The 21,577-nt window shown below is 40.0% G+C and overlaps 1 protein-coding gene across 9 annotated transcripts in view; it reads right to left on the reverse strand.

Annotated features, from left to right (window-relative positions):
- Positions 1 to 21,577, reverse strand: part of ZNF608 (zinc finger protein 608) — a 107,469-nt gene that overhangs the window by 78,419 nt on the left and 7,473 nt on the right. Inside the window, exon 1 of one of the 9 annotated variants that reach the window (XM_048048799.2) lies at positions 9,783 to 10,186. The exons of the other annotated variants lie outside the window; for them this stretch is intronic. Coding sequence (XP_047904756.1) covers positions 9,783 to 9,785 — 3 coding nt within the window. The 5' untranslated portion in view covers positions 9,786 to 10,186. Of the gene's footprint in view, positions 1 to 9,782; positions 10,187 to 21,577 lie in introns of those variants that run through there. 9 annotated transcript variants of the gene reach the window in all.

Genomic DNA, 21,577 nt, shown 5'->3' on the forward strand with positions numbered 1-21,577 from the left:
TTTGAAGAAATGAAACTGCAGTTTATCAAGTGTGATTTATAAGCAACACAGATTTAGCTAGGAGATAACACTGCTGTCTAATCATTAGTAGTCAGACAACAGCCATGTGAACACATCAATTATGGGCCACTGCCAAAAGCCCTTGAGATCCCAGAGATTAACAGCCAATCCTCTATTTTACAAGCTCACATCAAAAAGAATATTAATAAGAGGAGGGGCAATGTGAAAGCTTGTCAGAGTAATTCACGCACTAAAACAAGGCATTTTTCCCTTTGCTCTGCCTTGAACTGGTCCATGAAAAAAGCTGGCATCAGCTACAAAGCGCAAAGCTGCCAATTTCTCAGAAAATGTTTTTCATTAACATATGGGAAGTTGTAAAAGGCTGCAAAAGCCCTATTTGGTGGATAAAGGCGACAACTTCTATGCATTCCTTTCCTGAATGTATCAATTATACAACCTCAATCATTATTCAGATATTTGGAAATGAACATCCACGCACAGAAGTGTTTGATGGCTTTTCTCTCAAAACCAGAGCCATTTACTATTATAAACAAATTAGCCAGCCTTCCAGGCATCCATTTACTCTGTCTCACTAATGACTTACAAAAGCTAAAGCAGAAATACTACCAAATCAGGTTCACTTCAGTCTTGAAAGGTGTGGGAAAAGGTCCCACAAATGTGCCTTTCTTTCTGACTGGTATATAGCGTGGCTGACAAGAGGTTTATTTTTCTTCCATGCAAATGAAGAGAAACAACATGAGAATATAGGAAGACAAAAGCTGCTATGTCTCTGTAAAATGCAAACATGGCTATTGAGATGGACCTAAACCAGCCTACCGCTGGCACTTGAAATGCTGCAAAATGAACTGGTTAGTCTTTGAGATCAGTTCACTCACTATCCTGTCATCTGTTATCCCTGTCTGGACCTGACCCAGGGGTCTAAAAATGCAAAGAGTTGTCTAACAGCATGCCTCTCTGATCAATTCCACCAATGCTGTATTTTAGGGTACACTGTGAAGGAGGGAATTTGGTTTGTGGGGCCTTTCCAGAGCTACCTTACCATGCTCTAGCTCAGGTACTGCCAGCGACTAACTAAAGGGCAGGTAAGAGGCAGGAACCTCCTAGGCTGAATCTGCAGCTTGGAGCCTGTAACGCAAGAATTACACCCCCAGCACACACGCTGACCAACAGTCACTCTGAACAGTTGCACTTTGCTCTGTTCTTCCAGATACTTGTCCCCGTCAGCCGCTTTCACCAAGCCTGCTGCCCATCCTGGCAGAGGATGGCACACAGGCAGCAGCCTTCCTGAGCAGTGGATTCGTACCGCAGAGCAGCAGGAGCACAGGGACATTGTTTGGGTGGACCCTGTTTGGGTGGGTAACCACAGTGGTGGTAGCCTCCACGGCCATCCCTGCTGCAGGGACACCTGCCGTGGCAGTTTTAACTGAGGCTGTAGTCTTCCATCAGCTCTTGTGTTCCCACAGCCGAGCAGGTGCACAGCTCAGATCCTGACAAAAAGCTCCATGATTTGTCTCTTGGTTTTGGTGGGACTCATCCTGACATGCCAGGCCCAGAGGAAAGCAGGACGTGACAGCTCAGTTTGAGATTGGTTTCCGCAGGTGAGACCCCCCCCAGGCATCACACATGCACTGAAGGGCACGGACGACCCTCACAGAGACCTGTCACATCTCAGGTGCACCCCGATGCCTGACAACTCCATATTATGTGTCACAGGCCTTCGCTGACTTGGGCTTGTGCTTTCTTCTTCCTCTAGTGAAAGCTGTGCCTGAAAGCACAGCCTGCTGTACCGCACCAGGTCCTCAAAGATCTACCACTCACAGATTAACAGCTGATAGAATTTTAGAAATACTTTGTACGTTACCCTAGACACAGTTGGGGAACATGTCCACTGATACATGTCCAAAAAGGATGTATGTCTTTTTCATGTCTAATAGGGACTCCATGCTGTGAGAGGCCACCTTCAAAAAACCTAAATCTTTAATTTCAGTGTATTCTCTCGTGCTTCATCTCTATTATTTTATGAGGACTGCCAATTTTGAGATGATTTTGTGATTTTGCATTAGCTGCTTAAAAGCTTACCTGGGAAAACATTTACTGGGGAGATGTCATCTAAGCCAATTGCTAACCTCCATAAGAGTATCATAAAATAGGAAAGTAATTCAGCCATGGTGCAGCTGATCAAATACAATTTTTTTTTAATGAAAATATGTTAGATTTATTAAGAGGCCATGTTCTTTTTCAGCTGGCCGAGACAGGAAATTTATCTTCCAAGCGTTCTCTCACATTGTTTTCAATTTTGAATGAACTAATGCAGACTAATGCCAAATGTGGAACTTGGTGTGCCAAGTGGCATGTGTAAGGTTTGACAGGAGTAGCCTTCCAGCATCTAGCAAATTACAGAGAGAGAGACTTTATTTATTTTTAGACTGAGTTCAAAGAATCATCAAGATTTTCTAACTTTTCAACTTAAAGACATCATTTACAGAGAGTGACGAGCAGTCTGTGTACAAAAGTCTTGGACACCCCAAATGTCTCAAATCAGGCAATTAAGGATCTCTTAAATCATTATTGAAAAAAACGGTTTAAAGCACAAACAAATAATATGGTGCCTGGATCAGCTGGGTCCTAACAAAAATAGAAAGAGTTTAATTGACTAATGACTTTTAGATTTGCTCCTGCTATGCCTCCTAACATGCTATCAACAAATTCAGGATGCAACAGCTAGTGACAACAAAAACTTTCATAAACCAAGTGCATGGCATAACTTAAATCAAGTAACCCATTTTTGGTGGTGATCCTGCACAAATGCTCTGCGGGTTTTACATTCTACCGTTCTCAAGAAGTGTGAAAATGATATAGGAGTGCTGTAAAACAGGGAATGCTTGAGAAGGTAATAGTTGGATGATATCCCTAATACTGAGCTCCTGATGATGCATAACGGCAGAATCTTTCTTCCAAGCAACACTGGCTTCTGTTCAAATTCACTTTTAGAAAGTCGCTGATACACTGGTTTTCAGCACTGTGTCAGGCTCTAAACACTTATTTGATTTAAGACAGTGTTAATGACTTAGATAATCACACAGTTTTATAGTTCTATAATGTACTGTGCTATAAAAATTAAACCAGCGTTTATTACACCTCTGCTACTTTTACTTTCCCTCTTATTGCACCAACTCTTAAATGAGTTAAAGCAAATACTGTACAACAATAAAACATAAAAAGTGCACTGGTTGACAACAGTTCTCAATGTGTAATATGGTATTTTAGTTCAAAGCCTGCTCTCAAACAAAGTAGTTCCGAACACTACTTTCGGATACCAAAAATGACAACATACTTATTTTTCAATTTTGAAGGAGTTACCCAGTCTGAAAATGTAGAAAACGCTATCAACACTTAATTACCTTAAAGTGATACACATTAAAAATGAAACTACCTGGCTTGTAGCACTTCAGACTCCTTACAGACACTAGAAACAACGTAGTCATCTTTCCTTTTTGTGTTTGAAATGGGTGAAATACAATTCAATCTGTGTTTCTGCAAAATTGTAGGTTTTTACATAGTCTCTTTGATGTCAACAAAATATTTATGTGACAGGTCCTGATACTGTACTGTTAAAAATGCATTGAGATGAAAGGTTCCTTTATCACCAGAGTATCAATATGACTAATGGTCAAGCAGAAAAAAAAGACTGCAAGATACCCAAAGACATGCTTGTGTGTTGGGGACAGAGAAATGAGAAAAATGAACACCAAAAATAACCTTGGAAAATGCGTAAGAAGTCATCTGAGCTAGAGATAGAGTCGGTGGATCTTTGAATACAAGCACAAAACTTCAGATACATGCTTACACTGAAAACTAACTTTTCCATTAAAAAAAAGGGCAAAAAACTTCAGATAAACACAAACATCTTCAATCTCAATCTACATAAAATAGAAAATTCTTCACTCTGACATGGCAAAGGAAAAAGTATTTAAACTACCATAATCTGGATTAGTTTGAGTATTTACTTAAGACTGACACTTGCTTTCATTACTGTTTAAAATTAGAAGAGAATCACCGAGCATTCTATTGAAATTAGTGTAACAACACTTAAAGTCTGCACAGTATTTGTTACTGCCTGCAAAACGGATATAGCATCTGTCCCAAAATAAATGATACTAATTCACCCACCCAAATCATGTTAAAGAGTCTGATGATAATGTAGGAATGGATGCCGTCCGTGCTTATGGCATAGTATGACTAAGTTCCATGCCATAGTGCAGTCAATTTCCTTTGTGGTTCTAAAACCCTGAAAGGCTGAAATAAAAGATGTACTTATCTGGATGTGAATTTAGGCTCTAAAAGCCTCTTCTGATGGAGCTATTCAGTATGGAAATATATCAGTAATGTTCAGTAACTCCATAATCTTTCCATCTCAATTTCACTGTCTATAAAATGGCGACAGCATTGCTATTATGAAGCTTATCGCCAGCCTGCATACTATATTTAATTAGAACTTAAAACACAGAACTGATGGCAGATTTTCAGAATAGCTCACGAATTGAAACAACAGGCCAGATGTTCAAAAAGAACAAAGCACACTGGGTGCATGGCTTCCCCTCAGATTCTCTTATAATAGCAAAAGTAGGTGCTAGACTGTTGAAAAATCTTACCATAGCTGTAGGTGTTAACCACATAAAAACCTGCCTTTAAGAAATGAACTCCTAATGACTACTTTGCTTTGAGATCCTTGGAAGAAGAATGAAAGAACCAAGCATTGAACTATTTAGACTTAATTCCTCTTTTCATTGCCATAAAAGGAATCTGTAATTTGGTCTTCCATCTGTTTGGGGGCAAGGAAGAGACTGTTTCTTGGCTTGCTTTTTCCTTAGTATCACACAGAAAGTCGGGTTTTTTGTTTTTTGTTTTTTTTTTTTTCTTTTTGCACCCATTCGTTCTAAGTAAAATGAAGAATGAAGACTAGAGATCGAGCAGGATGCTAGTGGATAAATATGACAAATTAAGCTGTGCTTCCTTCTCCCACACACAAGCCTTCAGCTTAGTCCAGCACATCACAACAGCACAACAGAGGAGAATGTATTGGCTTTTTCTGCTACACTCACATTTGCATGAAAAGGAGCAGTCAAATGAAAATTAAGCACTTAAACAGCTTAAAAAGCACTGGTTCAGAATACTGTACTTCAATAAAACATTCATTGTTATTCAACGCTTGGCAAATGACATTGCCATCAAATACTAGTAGAAGAACCGTGAAGAATAAATGCTATCTGAAAAAGAGGCTTGTACTTATGCAGCGCTAATGACCATCTAAAAGAGCGATTCTGCATGGTTACATCCTCTTTTAGATTCGCAGCTGCAGTTTCACAAGAGCAGCCATACATCATAATCTGGAGCCATTTTAGGCTATCCTTGTGCTTTAAAGAGCAATATGGGCAGCAAAAAACTCCTAATCTGCAGAGCAAAACTCCAGTCAGTAACAAGTTTATTTAACTGCGATGACTGAGGATTTTAATACACCGCTCATTGTAACAGCAGCGACAAACAGGAAAGAGATCTCCACATTTAGCTTCATTAGAGAGTAAACATTCTCATTATTAGATTTCATTCTAATTAATTATAGCTGTGGCACAGAGTAGTACATAAGCCATATCTTTAAAAAGGTCAGATAACTGTATATTTTAAGACTATAATACTTACATTTTAATTAATGTTTAATTTGTTTATTTAACAACATGCCGATCCTATAAACATCGCTAATTAACTGATATACAGTGACTTTTCAGAAAGTTAACATCTTGGGAACAAACATCGTTTTACTGAACTTTGATTTGATAATCAAAGGCAACATTAATACCCACTAAATTAGTCGTAGACTTTGTGGGCATGCCAAAGATAGCCTTCACTTTCTAACTGCGTGATATTTACAGCCGCGCCCGTCAGAGCAAAGCGTTTTCTCCAGTTATGCACACTTCTCCAAGCTCAGGTTACCTGGAAGCAACAACACTCAGGTCTCTGCCCAGTACATATTTGTGGCTTAGTAACACATCTCTTTAGGTCTTTAATTAGGACAGACAAAAAGCAAACCAGTCTTGATGTTCTTTTGGCTACTGTACTAGCGTGCCTCATACATTATCTTTGTCTCTTTCTAGAACTACCTAAGGCACACTCCTCAGGCCAGGCCATTCAAGCTAGCCCTGCACTACCCTGAAAACAGCATGTGCCATCATCATGGAAACTCCCAAGATATCTTTATGTACAGATTCGGGATAGGAAGCTCCAGCACTGAGAACCCGGGGCTGGTGCCAGTTCAAACTGTCAATAGCTCCACCAGAGGTTAACAACAATTAACCAGGAAACATGGTGGTTTGCTTTCAGCCCCCTGTACTAATGGAGGTGACTGCCAAAATACACTTCTTGTGCTTTTTATGCTTCCCTTGCTGAGATGAAAGTAACTTGAAATCCAAGTTACGACAAGCACAAGCATCTGTATGAAAATTCTGGCATACTGAAGAAAGACTAACCCTTTGGTAATTTGTTACAGCCACATGCTTCTCTGCACTGTCAAAGAATACCCAAGGGGAACAAGTTCACATTAAATGTTCATCAATATATACTGGTTACTAAGAACCTACAGTTGTGTGTCACCCCCCTTACTAACAGTATCATATCACAGGTATGAAGAGAAGGACAAGAAAGCCAAAAATCATGAGTTCCTCTAACCTCATGTTGACAACACAGGCACTCAAGAAAGAGACTGGTCCCTTACTGATGACCTATACTCTCTTGCTTCTTCTTCCCTTCCAAAAAGGTGTTTTTTTATTTCCTTGTCATGGGATAGCTCACAGAAACCTAGCTAACGTGCATTAAATTAAGACTAGGAGAGCAGCACCCCACTTTCACAATCACACCACCAGCTGGCTGCCTCAACAGCACAGATTTGTCGCATAAGCACAGAATCAATCAAATTAAATCACCTGCACAAAGAATCATTTGGTCACCTATTAGCACAGGTTACCGTAACTATTACACCTGGCACACAGGGCAATCAACAGGCCAATAAATATATTCCCATAGAAGTGTTCAGCACTCAAGAGTGCCATAAAAACAAAGCTGTTTCTGTCTTGTGCCAGCTCCAAAACAATCTCTAAGCTGGAAAATGAGTTTTCTAAAGCCTGGTGGCAAGTGTGGAAACAGAGGCAAGAAAAATCCCTACAGATGTGGCTTAACATCCTCTCCCTAAAAAAGGGCTTCCCTGGAAGAACCGAGGTGTGAATATTCTTTACCTGGGTGCAACTCACTTGCATGAAGAGACTCCATTCCAGCTCCTACTACTACACCCCTAGCCTCCCTCCTCCTTACTCTGTGATATTCCTCCTGGAGGCTCTGGAGTGCCTGACCACCAGACAGGCAGTTGAGAACCTCCAAATACTGATAATGAGGGGTCTGTATGGACACTTGGAGGACAAGGCAATAAAAGACACAAGGATTTCACACACAGGTTTCGAAAGGCACTGTCACTTCAGGCTAATGAAATCTACTTAGTTCCCCCAATAAAATGAAAACCCTGAAAGAGCTGTTCCAGATACATGGCCTACCCTGGAGACTTTGCTACATTTTTGCGGTTTCACAACACATTTTCCTATCAATTTGGAAATACTTTCCTCTCCTCGGTAACTGGTTGATAAATCCACAGAAACGAGAGGCAAAACTGACAGTCTACAGCAGGGAACAAGAGATTTGGCTACATATATAATCTGTCAAATGAACAGGAGAGTCTTAAGGGAAATTTTCTGCCTATATTCTACCTCTTCTGGTAACACTGAATATGGCACTAGATGGGAAAAAAATAGTGAAAAAGGCACTTCAGTGAAAGATTACACTGCACAGAATTAGCATCATACAAATGCAAGTAATGGTAAGAATAATCACTGATCTGGTGGAAATAAGGGGAGAGAATTACACATGAAGTAGTGGTGACCATCTAGAAGACAGACTCTAAATGCTCATGTCTCTTGATATTTGTTGTTGTTGAATAAATTCCTCTGGTTAACCAGGAGATTGAAAATGTCAGTCTAAATGCCCAAATACATTCAGTACTTTATGCTGCAGTCACACATCTGCAACTGAGCTAGACTGAAACTAAGGCATCAAACGCAGCTCCTTATCACCAGCCCCACCTCACCTCCTCTGGAAATCACTGCCTTCTTCTCCAAACTGCCCACACAACCACACATGCAGCCACCTTTTATCCCAACCAATCTGGACGCTAGGTTCAAATAGACATGGCGTTTGGATCACTTGGACTTTGTTTTTTTTTTTTTGACAGAAGCAAGCTAGGGAACAGCCCAAACTGCAAAAGCAGGAGGAAATGTAAGAAGGTACTCATCAGTGACGGGTACTGGCAGCACTCTGGGCAGATGCAGTGGGAAGCACACGTGGGACCACAGCTCCCGTGCAGTTTTCAGGAACCTAACAGAACTGTTCCACTGGTGCTTGTAGGCTGAGACATGCTCTGGCAGCCAGCTGCCAGTTTTGTCCTGGCACTGCTCCACTCACACCCACTTCACAGATACAGCCTCACTGTACATCCAGATGCAAAGGCTACATACAGCCATGACAAATTTGTAGACGCTCTTTTGTAAGAGAGCTGTGCAAAATCTTTTGCAAGAGAACTCAGCAAAAACATGACCTTTCCTGTCCTTAAATCAAGAAAACAAGATTTACCATAGCCCACTTCCACAGTGGCAAACCAATAAAGATATCAAAGAATTTCAACAGGGCTGTAATAGGATTTCATCTTGGAAGCACTGGCTCTTCTAAGTGCAGCCTGACTTACACTATAGCGCTACTCAGAAGACTTGTAGTGATGCTCTGCTCTTATATTGAAAAACAATGAATTCTGCAATTCAGCTCTCAAGCGAGCCGCGAGTTTATTTTCAAATGAAGATTTAATTTAAAAGGAGAGTCAATTAATCTCAAAATAACTAATATTTCCTCTCTGCTCATAGCCTGGTTTCTCAGAGAATGCTTTACAAATTTAGCAACAGCTAAAACAAATTAGTCTAGTACACTGACTTTCCGTTTCCAGATTAGACGACCTTCTCTAAAATAAAACACTGAAAATGCTTAAACTATGAGAAGAAACAACACAGGTGCCATAGTCCTTATCCATGGAGCTACTCTCCATTCTTGGAAGCATTTGAAGTTGTTAAATGTAATTACAAGGCAGAGGGGCTCTTATGCCACCATATGTACTATCCATACCTATTTTTTATCTCAATGAGTTCAGATCATGTCCAGAATTTCATTTTGCTAACAATTTTGCCAGCCCTCTGGCTGGTATAAAAATCAAAACAAGCCTGTAAGAAATCTTACAAAATCCTGAGATTAAGTAATTTCTTGGCCTTAAATTGCTGATTTAGAAGGCAAATTTCCTTTTGAATTTACAAAGGCCCACATTCAGGGCAACATTGCTTAATTATTGTTTTGACTCTACCAATGAGACAGAAAAGCTCAGTAAGCCTAACTTCACTACATTGATCAAAAAAGTAAGAATTGGCCTGGGGTGAATTTGTCTCCTGATAGTTAAGCCTCATACAGCCACAAAAAAGGACTAATTTTGTCTTGAGAATTTATGGAACTTCACCCATTATTTCAGTGCTATCATTTTCACTGTGAAGTATGAAGACCACCCATGCATCTGTTAGAGGCAGCAACAACAATAAAATTATACACTTGTAATTAGATGCAAAAAATATTACCATGCTGAGGCTATGCCTCCAGAGGAAACAAACTTCCTCTTACAGTCTGTTTCTGTGTCTGTGCCAGTTGTGCCGTGGAAATTCCAGTGTGAACATTACAGTGTGAAATCACAATACCAGAACATAGAGTTCTTTAAGGGTCACTCAGAACACTGCTTTCAATTATGTAACATATGATGTCAGTACTCACTTTACCAAATAGGCATCAGATAATAGAGGGTGGTTTACTGTTCCGCGGGAAATAGCCATTTCATTGCTAATGGACAAAATGAAGGGACATCAACATGCTAAGAATACACACACAATTAAAACAGCTTGTAACAGGCAAAATTCCTAACTTTCCAGGCAGTATCCTCCTTGCAGAGATGTTAGTGCTAATGTTGCCACTCGTTCCCAGGCAAGCAGATTCCACCTCTAAATGCAATTAGTGAAATGGACTGTTACTTGGAAATACAGCTGCATGCATGTTACCATGTAGTCTCTCTCACTCTCTGGGTAAGGAAATACAGCAGAAGCTAATAGAAATAAATAAAAAAAATAGAGAAGAATACTGCTCCTAGGGTTACTATGCGGTACACTACAGTTTGTCAGGAACATTTTTAATAGCTGGCACTTGTGCTTATGTTTGCTTATATATAAGCAGAAGGAGTAATACTCCATATAGTGTCAGAAGTTTCAGTCAAGAGATACAAAAGGAAACAACACATTGCAGTGCTAAGCACTTAAAAGGCCACACCTAAAGGTCATTTAACATTTTTCTGTCCTCTTACAATTACACAGCATAATACACACTGAAAGCTGTCCTATTCCCTTACTGGATTTCATATATGAATAACTGACAATTTCTTTTCTTGCCTGTATTTTTTTGATTTTTCTTTACATGAGCTTCCTGCTAGTCGAAGGGATAAAAACCTCAATGCCTACTTTATCCTAATTTAAAGGGAATCAAACTAAAAGAGTATTTTATAATGGCTTCAAACAACCAGACACAACTTGCCCAATTATTCTCTTACACAAACTTATTACAGCTACTGAGGATGTAAAATCAAGTACGTATAGCCACATCTTCATAGGCTCAGCATACTCTTCAGAAGGTTCATAATCTGATCAAATCAACGCCAATTTTCACATAAACAATCATGAGACATTTTCCCCAAAGGCTCTGCCTCCCAAGCTACAGATGGCAGGGATGTTTTGTGTATAAACAAAATCACAGAATCATTAAGATTGGAAAAGAACTCCAAGGTCATCTGGTCCAACCATCCCCCTACCACCAATGTCACCCACTAAACCATGTCCCTAAGCACCACATCCAACTTTTCCTGAAACACCCCCAGGGACGGTGACTCCACCACCTCCCCGGGCAACCCGTTCCAATGCCTGACTGCTCTTTCTGAGAAGAAATGTCTCCTCATTTCCAACCTGAACCTCCCCTGGCACAACTTGAAGCCATTCCCTCTTTTCTTTTACATGAGGGTTTGGTTTCTAATGTCCACATTTAGGCTTCCCAAATTAATTGCCATGTTGGTGATAGTGAGGAAATTACAGTAAAGAAGTCACAGAAAATTCAGCTTGAAAGGTGGAAGTGTTGAAAGGATGCAAATTACTGAAAGAAGGAGATTCAAACGAAAAAGCTTAAACAACCTTTAACTGTAGAGGTTACTCCACTTGTGCTATAAGACTTTCCTGCCTTTGACCTTTAAACCAATGACTCATGAAAATGGTATCTTCAAATTTACAGACAAGCAGCTAGTAGGTCTTTTGAAAAAATGTTGTACAACAATAAATCAGGAAGCACAAGCACTTTTGAGCCTTTTGAACTGTCTGCTAATTAATTACAATACTGAAACAATGAAACAAAGGCCCATTAAAAAAAAAACTCTCATAAAGAAAAAAACAGAAATTAAGTATGTTGTCGGGGAGAGGGCTTGAAACAAATGAATTACAATTAACAGGGACATTCCAACCGTCCCCCGTTCTCAAAGAAAAAAAAACAGGGCAGGTCTTCTTGCCACCAGTGGGTGCCCCTTAGCTGGAAGCAGCTACAGCTGTCAGGTTGCTGTCAGAGTGTAAAGCGCACCAACACTCCCTTCTCCCACCTTTTTGTTCCTACTAAATATGTGCACTGTGCTCAGCAGCCTCTGCTGTTAAACAATTCATTTTTCCTTGCCTCCTCTGTTTTAGGAGGAGGTAAAAATAGCTGGACTTATTCACAAAATGTAAAGCTCATTTCCTGTACCTTAGTGCCTCATTCTTTCACCTCCTTGTCCATAGGATTTGGCTACCAAATAGGTCTTAATCTGTAAACAAATGATTTGCTCTACAATTAAACCATTCATTTCCTTTTTTTTCTTTCTTTGGCTGTTTGGCTGCTGTCCAATGTGGAGGCTCATAGGTTCTTCTATTATTTAGTGCTGGTTAAAAGGCAATAAGCTCATTTAGAGTTTATAAAACTATAAGCTATCAACAAAAGCATTTAATGCTTCTCACAAGCACCGTGGCTTTTGCCTGAAAAATTAATAATGTGGGGTTGTGTGCGTGCATGTGTACGTGTACATACCTTTGGGCGTGAGGGTCTGTTTTTTTATGCGCTGCCCTGGTTAAGCACTGTGGATATCTTTAAGCCTGTTCCTGTAAGCTGCAAATACATACATTCCACTTTGGCTTCAATTATCTGTGCACTTTTTTTCTCGACGGCTGATAATCATAGGAACTGCAATTCACCTTGACTTCAAAGCTGGCCCTCACAGACTTCAACGTTGCATGAGAAAAAAAAGGTCATGCTGCTGCAGCATTTCACCATGTTTGCAAACACTGTTTCCTCATAAAATGATGTTGTGAATCACAAGAGTCTACAAGAGGACACAAAATCTTTAGAGAAATAAATAGCATTCTAGGTTTCTCATCTATGCAGTTAAGAGTCATTTTTGACCCAAGAAAAATCAGGGTAACATCAAGGTCATTTTCCTCTATCTCTGTTTTTACATTTTTGTTCCTGATGGAAAATACTTTCTCAGGAACTGTGAACCCAAACACGGTGCATGTGCGTGTTCACCTCCACTCCGATATTCACATATATAGCAAGGGGCTAGCACGCTACTGACTCAATGCGGGATGGTAAAGACAGTGAAACATTTCAAAAAAATCTGTCTATAAGTAAGTGAATTACTGCAAATGAACAGCTAAATTTACAGGTGCAAATCTCATTTAGAAATGACAGGTACTTAGCAATATCAACTTCAGCAATATACTCCCAATGAAATTCCGCAAGGCTATTTAAAGTCTATTACGGCTGCTGACATCAATCTGCCAAGCTGCAGAGTGCTAAACTCTACAGAAGATTTGCACCTATAAATTTAGCTACTGGTACATTTGAATTAAATATACTGTGTTTCTCCATATAGGCAACTACAGACATAAGGCACTGAGGCAGAAGGGCAATCAAGCAGAACTGTCATGGAGGCTTCGATGCTGGTTTTGCCCAAACAAAAGTTCAGCCTGCAAGCAGGGTTTAGATTCCAGTCCTTTCTGCAGTGTATTAATCTAGATCTCTGGACTTTCCATCCAAAAATTCACCTTTTCCCCAGTGAACTGTAAAGGCTGTATCCCTAATGAAATTACTCATATGAATACAAATATTAATTGCGAATCCCAAAACTGCATTTATATAAAGTCTTTTGAAGATACACCCATGTATTCATGTAGATATACGTATACACAAGTACAGACACCTATAGGGGGATGCATGCAAGCAGATTTTAATTAGCTCTATCTACAAAAATTCACTAAAGACCAAATGAATCTCTGTCTCTCCCCTCCCACCCTTTCAACCAAATGATGACTTCTAGAGTCAGGGATAGTAAGTGGCTTGCAGACAGGTGGCAACTAAGTACGCTCATTCTCAAAAACTACAGTAAAGGTTAAAAAAAATTGCTGTGCTAGCCCTGGGGAAAAAAAAAAGTGCTTTGTATCCTGCTTTGGCATAGTAATCACAAATTTAACCTTAATTATAAGTATTTTCATTTTTAGAATTTATCCATATGTGATGCATCTTCTGTAATTACCAGTCAGCTGAAAAGGTTTTGTAAACATAAAGCAGTAAGAGGCATTTTAAGTCTACAATAAATATTACAGTTTGAGGAAAAAGGTAAATCTTGGAAGTGCTTTGAAAATAGTTGGCAACTCTTCCTCCCAGCATAAATCTGAAGGCTCAAAAATAAATATTCAAGAGCATTAATTTGTTTCTAGATGTGTGCGTGCAAGTAAAACAGCAGCCATAATGTGGAAATTTGAGTCACATTTTGCAACTAATTGGAAGCAGATTAGAATTCTGCCTCAGGGGAACATTGTCAAACTAGAAGCTGGAGCAAATGAAGAAAGAGGTGAAAGCATCGTGAAGAGCTGACAGATTTACAGTGCTCAAGGCAATAAACGGGTACTAGATGAAAATGAATGTGCCTCACTGTACGGCATGCAGTTCTCAGTCATATCTCAGCAGTAACAGCATACAGCCATGCAACTATTATTTTCAGAGAGATGGTGAAGGAAAGAGTAAGAATAAGAAAAATACTATCCAGGTGGCATAGAAAAAAAAATACAAATCATACTGAGACTCAAGTTGCTACAGGAATAATCAAATTGGTCATAGTAGGCCTTGTTCTGTAACCTGGACTCATCTCAGGCAGGACTTACTCAGACATAAAGTAATGAACTACTTATTTGAGTTGAGCAAGAGTCAAAGCATTAAGCACGTAGCTGAAAAAAAATCAAGCAGGTTTGATATTTTTAAAGCTAAGAATAACACAGAAGCCTGCAAACAGATACATCAGAGGCAAAGGGAAAATTCTTTTTTAAGGAGTGATTACAAAAGGTTGGAGGGGAATATAAAAATGAAAATAAAGCGTAGAGAAAAATGTACCAATGCTGTAATGGAAACAGCTGCTGCTAGCTTTCTCCTTCAGTGTTAGGCATCTGGTGCAGCATCACAGGAAAGACTGTTAAAGGATCTGGACATGAAATGTAAATAAAGACTATTAGCAAAAACTCAGCTGCTGCATTTATAAAACAGTAGCATTTCTTTATATATGTGTGTGTGCATGTATACACCCTATATACATACACAGATGTACATACACACATATATATGTATGTATTTGTTTATATACATACATGCATAAATATATATAACCCTATCCTTAAAAGGCAACTAGCAACACTAAGCGTATTACCTGAGACTACACCTTACTAGTGGTTGAAGAGTGTCAGATGAGTTTAGCTTTATAGGAAGGCAGGGTGTGCCAACAACAATCTTCACTGTTCTCAAATTACAACATTTTTTTTTCCTTCAAATTCCTGAACTCCAGTGCAATTCAACATACCCTGCCTAACATTAAACCCAGGGCAAAAAACAACTGGTAAAACTCTACGTCAAGTATGTTCAGTAGAGCCAGCACGCCTCTGGAGTGTTAGATCTGTATCTTCAGTGCACACTAACTAAACAAGTCCCTGGACATTTACTAAATCAGATTTAAAATTTCTAGCAGCAAAACAGAGTTGCATTGAGGTCCATTTCTAATTTTATTTGCTTCTAACTATTACCTTTTGTTGCAGAGATACAAATCTAGTTCCATTCTCCTCCTTCAAAAAGAAAGAATTGGCAAGAACACGAAGCCCTGGAACATGCAACTACTGCCATTACCCCACTGCTTTAAGCCTATAATAAAGCACAGATTTGATAGTCCTATCCATGTAGTGTGGCAAACCACACACAAATAAACAGTTCTACATGAAGAATGAAAACCCAAAGACCAAACTCTTCCAATTCAAACATTATTGTTGCTTTTAACATGAGCCATCTGCAGGAATCAGCCAAGGAGGTGACAGGAAATCCAAAAATAATTTGGTCTGGCCTTGTGCACTATGAGAACTGAGATTACAAGTTGCATTTAACTCTTCTCAATGGTTGAGGGAAGCAGTGAAAACTGTAAAATCTGTGCTTGTGTAATGTAGACCTATGGGCACACAGAGATACACATCTACCATAGCTCAATGCAGTATCACTGAAATTCACCAATGAAGGTGGCATTTGAGTAGTGTGAATTTAGAAGTGAGGAATGGACTTAACAGAGCCCCTGAATTAACTCAACGGCTAATGCAAGAAATTAAGTGTGTGCAAAATCAAAGCGCCTTGTGCATCAGAGGCCAGATGCACCTCAATTTCCTAGGAAATTCAGCCTAAACTTGACTGCTGTCTTTTATCAGAATAATAGAAAGTGAATTCTAGGAGTTTACATAAGTGTGACCAATTGGAGCTTACTCCTCCGTTGCTAATTGAAGCATGAGAGAAAAAAAAAAAAAAAAGGAGCCAGTTTCTGAGAGCAAACTACAAATATACTTTTTCATATTCCACTGCCACATGATAAAAAACAGAATCAAGCTGACTGGTAGAAACTTGACTGGCAACCAAAGACCAAGCTATTATTTCAAACTGTTATGGGAAAGCAATAAAATTGCTACCAGGTCTCCTCATGTTACTCTTCAATAAAAAGAAGCCAGGGAAATAAGAGGAAAAGAAAACACATCAAAACCTCTAAAGTTCCTTTAAGTAAAAGTATACTTTCGTGGCATAATGCCATCTGCTTGCTGGTTAACATGACAAGACAATTCAATAACTAGAATACCAGTGTTCCGAAAACACCAAGTAACCACAATCAATAGATTTTTAGTTTGCTCTTTTGACTGCAAAAAATTGCGTTCGCACACCACTATTGGCATACGCTTCAAATATCCCCATGGGCACACTTTTCTTGTGTTATTATTTGACAGTGTAGATTCCCAGGAGACTGAATCACCTCAGCCAAGCTGGGTTTGTGCCCGGGAATACGATTTAGGCTAGGACGAATCAAAAACTGGGAGAGGAAAATGGGAGAAGATAAGTGAACCAATTTTAAATGCTTACTATTTCTAAAGACCATATTGAGTCATAATGGTTGCAGAAGATTTATCATAAAGGACTCAATTCAACATTGCCCTTCTTTACATTAAAATTTACTAAAAAAATGGGGGGGGGGGATTTCAAATTTAAATTTCCAATGGCTTTTTCTGAATAGCCTCAGTGGAAATTACAGGTAGATGTTAGAGAAGGTGAGATTTAGCAGCGTTTGCTTGCCTACTAGAAAAGCAGAGATAATACACTTCTCTCCATAAAAATACAACTCATTTATTGGTAGCATTGTGATCAAACACCATAGCTACCCTTCAGGTCGAAAATCTAAATACATGTACAATCCTCAAACCTCTTTCATTGCATGCAACTTACCCTACTCCCTCCCTTACATCTTTTGATCAAATAGCCCTGTTTATAAACACAGAGTGTGTATGTATACATGCACATGTACACAGAGCCGTAAGAAGCAACCATTTATTCCTACCCGCCTGAATCTTTTTATCTTTTTCCAAAAAAAAAAAAAAAAAAAAAAAAAGGAAAGCAAAAATTACAAAGAACGTGCTTGTCAGTCAAGTCACTCTGAATAGTTTTACAACCTTTCATTCAAATGTAAAGACTTTGTTCCAATTGCCAAGACCATTTAGCTGGAATTAAGACAAAATGCAACAGAGAGTGCTTACTGAAACCCTGGCTACGGAACAACCCAAAATCACAGTCTGATCTTTGCATTTGCCCAAATGGCTACTACTCATAGCCTGCAATGAACTGTGGGTATAATTAATGAACATAATCAAAAAAATCTTGTGATTTAAAAATCTCATATTAAGAAAACCCCAGAAGTCCTTCTATGAAAACTGGTTATTATCTTTATTCAAATTATCTTATTTCAAACATATTTTTAAGCAAATTAAAAAATGATAGCTTGCATTATTATTCACTTCGGTTAAACACTGCACCATAAAAGAGCTGGGGCAGAAACATTCTGATGTGAAAAGGGAAAAAGAAAAGTTTGCCAAATTGAAGAAAAAAAATATATATAAACAAGCTTTTATGAATTTTAAAAAGATATTTACATTTTGTATTTACATCATAATCAGAAATTTTCACAGACAACCATTTTGCTATCTTTCACCCAACAGGGAACGTTATATATAGACCAGAGTTTTTAGAAGATCAATGTATTTCCTGTGATTATTATTAACAAATAAAAATAACTCCTCAGTATGAAAATATAGCAAAACAAACACGAGCTTTTAGCAGAACTATGGCCAGCCCTTCAACAGAAGTCAATGCACCCACAGCTGTGACCACCATCTGAGGACCCATGAGAGGATGTATTTATTATAATCAATAAAGCACAATCAAGAAGTCAGATAAGCTCTCTGTCCTTCCAGGAAATGCAGTAACACATTGTAGCGTACACTGCAACATTATGTAAGTACAAGGTAAAGCCAGGATAGTGTCAACCCTGTTAAGTAAAGAATAACCTATCTGTTGGATCAGCTGTACTAAGTACATTAGCTCAGAGCAAGGCAGACTAAAATGTGGTTATACTCGGCAATCTCACCTGTATTCCGTGGAACAAACCTGGAATACGTGGCCAACTGGCAATGCAAAACTTGAGTGCTACAACTGAGAAACACTGAACATCCAGCAAGTACATGCCAAGCTGCCCAAGTATCCCTGGAAGTGATGCAACCTGTTTCTAAGAGTGGGTGATGGAAACCCCAAATACCTAACTCATGTCTTTACCGGAAACAGCAGTGAAGGTGGTATTTCTATCAGCAGAAATGTTAGTGTTTCTGAGTCTGCCTTCCTGACAACACTTGTAAAACGTGCTCAGATACCATGTGCACTGGTAACACTGCCCCAGGCTGGCAGACCCACATCACATAAATAAAAGGAGCACTTCAAAGACTCTTGCAGTCAAGGCTATGGACAGCTGAGTCAACAGCAGCACAGTCTGTCGAGTCACACTGGGCACTCCGAAGGCAACTATTTAAGGCCTACTTGGCCTATGTCTCCCATTCCATTTCCTTCTGTCCTCTGCTCAGGAAGGTCTTCTGACCTACTGTTTCACGGACCCTGCCTGATGACCTTTAATCCCACGTGTGGTTTCTGGACATGTGGGATCCTCCTGGCTCCGAAGGGAGGAAAGGGTGCCAGTATGCAGCTGTGTGGTGCACTCAATAGTGGTGTCACAGCCGGCACCATTTCAAAGGTGTCTCAGCTCACCCACTCTCCCTCCTACCTGCCCCCTGGGCTTTAACCACGTAGCATGTGGTCTGGCTCTCAGCTTGAACACAACATCTCCAAACACCCTGCGGAGCTGACCAAGTCACCCCTCAGGACACGCTCAAGTGTCCTGTGATCTAGGGACTCGTCATGGAGACTACAGCAAATCTGGAAAGTCCAGGCAGGGCACTGGGGCCAGGCAACCACCAGGCATGCAGGTACAGAACAGGATGATGGATTTTCTGAGCATCTTCACTAAAGGCCACAGGGAAGAAACTGAAGTGGACCCGAGCGTGACAAGTGTTCAGTTTGCAATGGGTTCCATTTTGTTCCACACTACCACCTATTCTCAACACTTTCTCCCTAAGGAAACAATTTACACTGTTGTGGACTGTTGTTGGTTTTTTTTCCCCCTTTTATTAATACATCTGTTTTACAAAGCAACCACAGGACGAGTCCTGCCGCCACTGACATAACAGTGTTTAGCCTAGCAGTACAAATGCAGATCACAGGGATGGTAGAGCAAACTGAGGGGGACACTACCTTCAGGATATGTTCGATTAGCAGAAGGCAGCCCAGGCTCTCCTGTAAACACCAGCGCTAGGGAACATGGAGGTGGCACCTCCTCAAAACCGCATCACTCATTTCTTACGCACAAACCACAACAGTTTTAGCGTGCAGGGAAACCCACGCATTCCTGACTTCCAATTTACGTTGCCATTGTCAAAACAGTTTTCCAACAGTCAAGGCCCTAAGCAGAGGAGCAGGGACATGGCCGCAGCCTGCAGTCTGGGCTTCACCCTTCAGCCCGGACCACGTGGATCCGCCCCGCAGCCTGCCATTTACTTGTCTGCTTCCTGTCAGGCCACGCACAGATAATGCCATTTATCTCAGGGCGGCACAACACCAGTCATTAGCTTCAGTCAAAGGCCTCCAACAAAGGCCGGATGGTGTTTTATCCAGGGCTCGCAGGCTGCAGCCAGGAATCTCACTGTCAAACAGGTCAGAACTCAAGTTATCTTTAAAAGAGTAATTTTCCCGCTATCAGCGATCCTAGAACAACTCTCCCAAGTCTCTGCATGGAAAAATTTCGTCAGTGGTTTTATCGTATGTGATTAGGTGACTGATAAGAGCTTGCTAAAGTTATCTTTGGAGAGTCTTCTTTTTATTTTTTTTTTCCTCCTTCCTTTTACCTCTTGGGGAAAAACTGACAGAATAATTCAGGTTCTAGCTAAATAGTAAGATCTTTGAAGGACTGACCCTTATTGTGTTTGCCTGCAGGAGGTGATTCACTATTATAAATTCTTCAATGACTGAGCTTCTGGAAATCTCTTTAAATGAAAGTGGAACCGGTTAACTGTATGTACGAACATGTGTTTTCGCAGTCTCTCCTGTATTATTGCATTTCAGAAAGCTTCTATAAAGTGCCAGGTGAACTTTTTAAAATAATGATAATAATAATAAAAAAGGAGAGAGTCTCAAAAATATGGGCAAATCTCAACTATTCTATTCCTGGTTTTATGCTGAAAACTAGGAACAGATGGTACTTTCCATGTTCCTTGAATCTGGTTATTGAACACCTCTGTGGTTACGGGAGATTTTGCTTAGCACTTTTAACATACATTTCATTTATTGGACTATAAAATGCTACTTTGGAAAAACAAGTCTTTATATAGCTATAATTAAAACAGTCTTGCAGCAAAGCCCTTTAACATGGAGAACATGGTTAACCTCATGACATCTGGACAATCAATCCCTTCCTTTTTACTGGGTATTTATGAAGTTATTAAAATTGTAAAATTACTGGTGCGAAAGCACAGCCTTTTCCCAGCAGTCCCACGCCATGCCCCAGAGGCTCCGTGGAGGGGTGCCGCAGCAGGCCCGCTCGCGCGGCCACGCCGGGGTCAGCAGCTTCAGGCCCACCGCCTCCCTCGGCCAAAGGGCAGCACCTCTTCACCCGGCTCAGAAAGCACTGCCACGCTGCGAGGCTGCCCTACAGGACTTTGAGAACCCTGAGCCGTGCTTATTGTTAGGCACCCATAGTTATCACTGTTTTTAACAGCTAAATCCCTTATGTAGCTTTCAAAACAGTTTGCTGTCAAACAACAATAGACTTTGTTCTTTAATTACAGCGGGTGACCTGCTTGCCCTTTTATTTCACAGTGAATAAACTACACCCAAGGCCAGCGAGGAAAGTACATGAAAAGCATATCGCCATAACACCATTAATCAAAGCATGTACTTAAACGATTTACATCAGTGGGTAAAATGCACACAAATTTCCTGACCAAGTGTAGATCACCCTCAATCCTGCTATGAGAAGCGAAGATAAAATGAACAATACCAACCAACATGTTCATTTGCTGACGACAATGTTCAGATGCGAAATGCAGTCTTAATCCAATGCAACGTGCTAAGACAACAGAAAAATCCAATCCTGGAATATCACTTGACATTCATTTAAAAACTGCACCTGACTACGGCTTCAGATCTTCTGTATTATTTTCATTTAAACACACAGATTTTCATATGCCAACTACCATTTTCCCATATCTCAGAGTACATTGTGACATTGTGTTTGAATCCCCAAATCTTCCTGCAACACACAAAGTAA

Source organism: Anser cygnoides, chromosome Z, assembly GCF_040182565.1.
Source record: "Anser cygnoides isolate HZ-2024a breed goose chromosome Z, Taihu_goose_T2T_genome, whole genome shotgun sequence".
Classification (NCBI taxonomy): domain Eukaryota; kingdom Metazoa; phylum Chordata; class Aves; order Anseriformes; family Anatidae; genus Anser; species Anser cygnoides.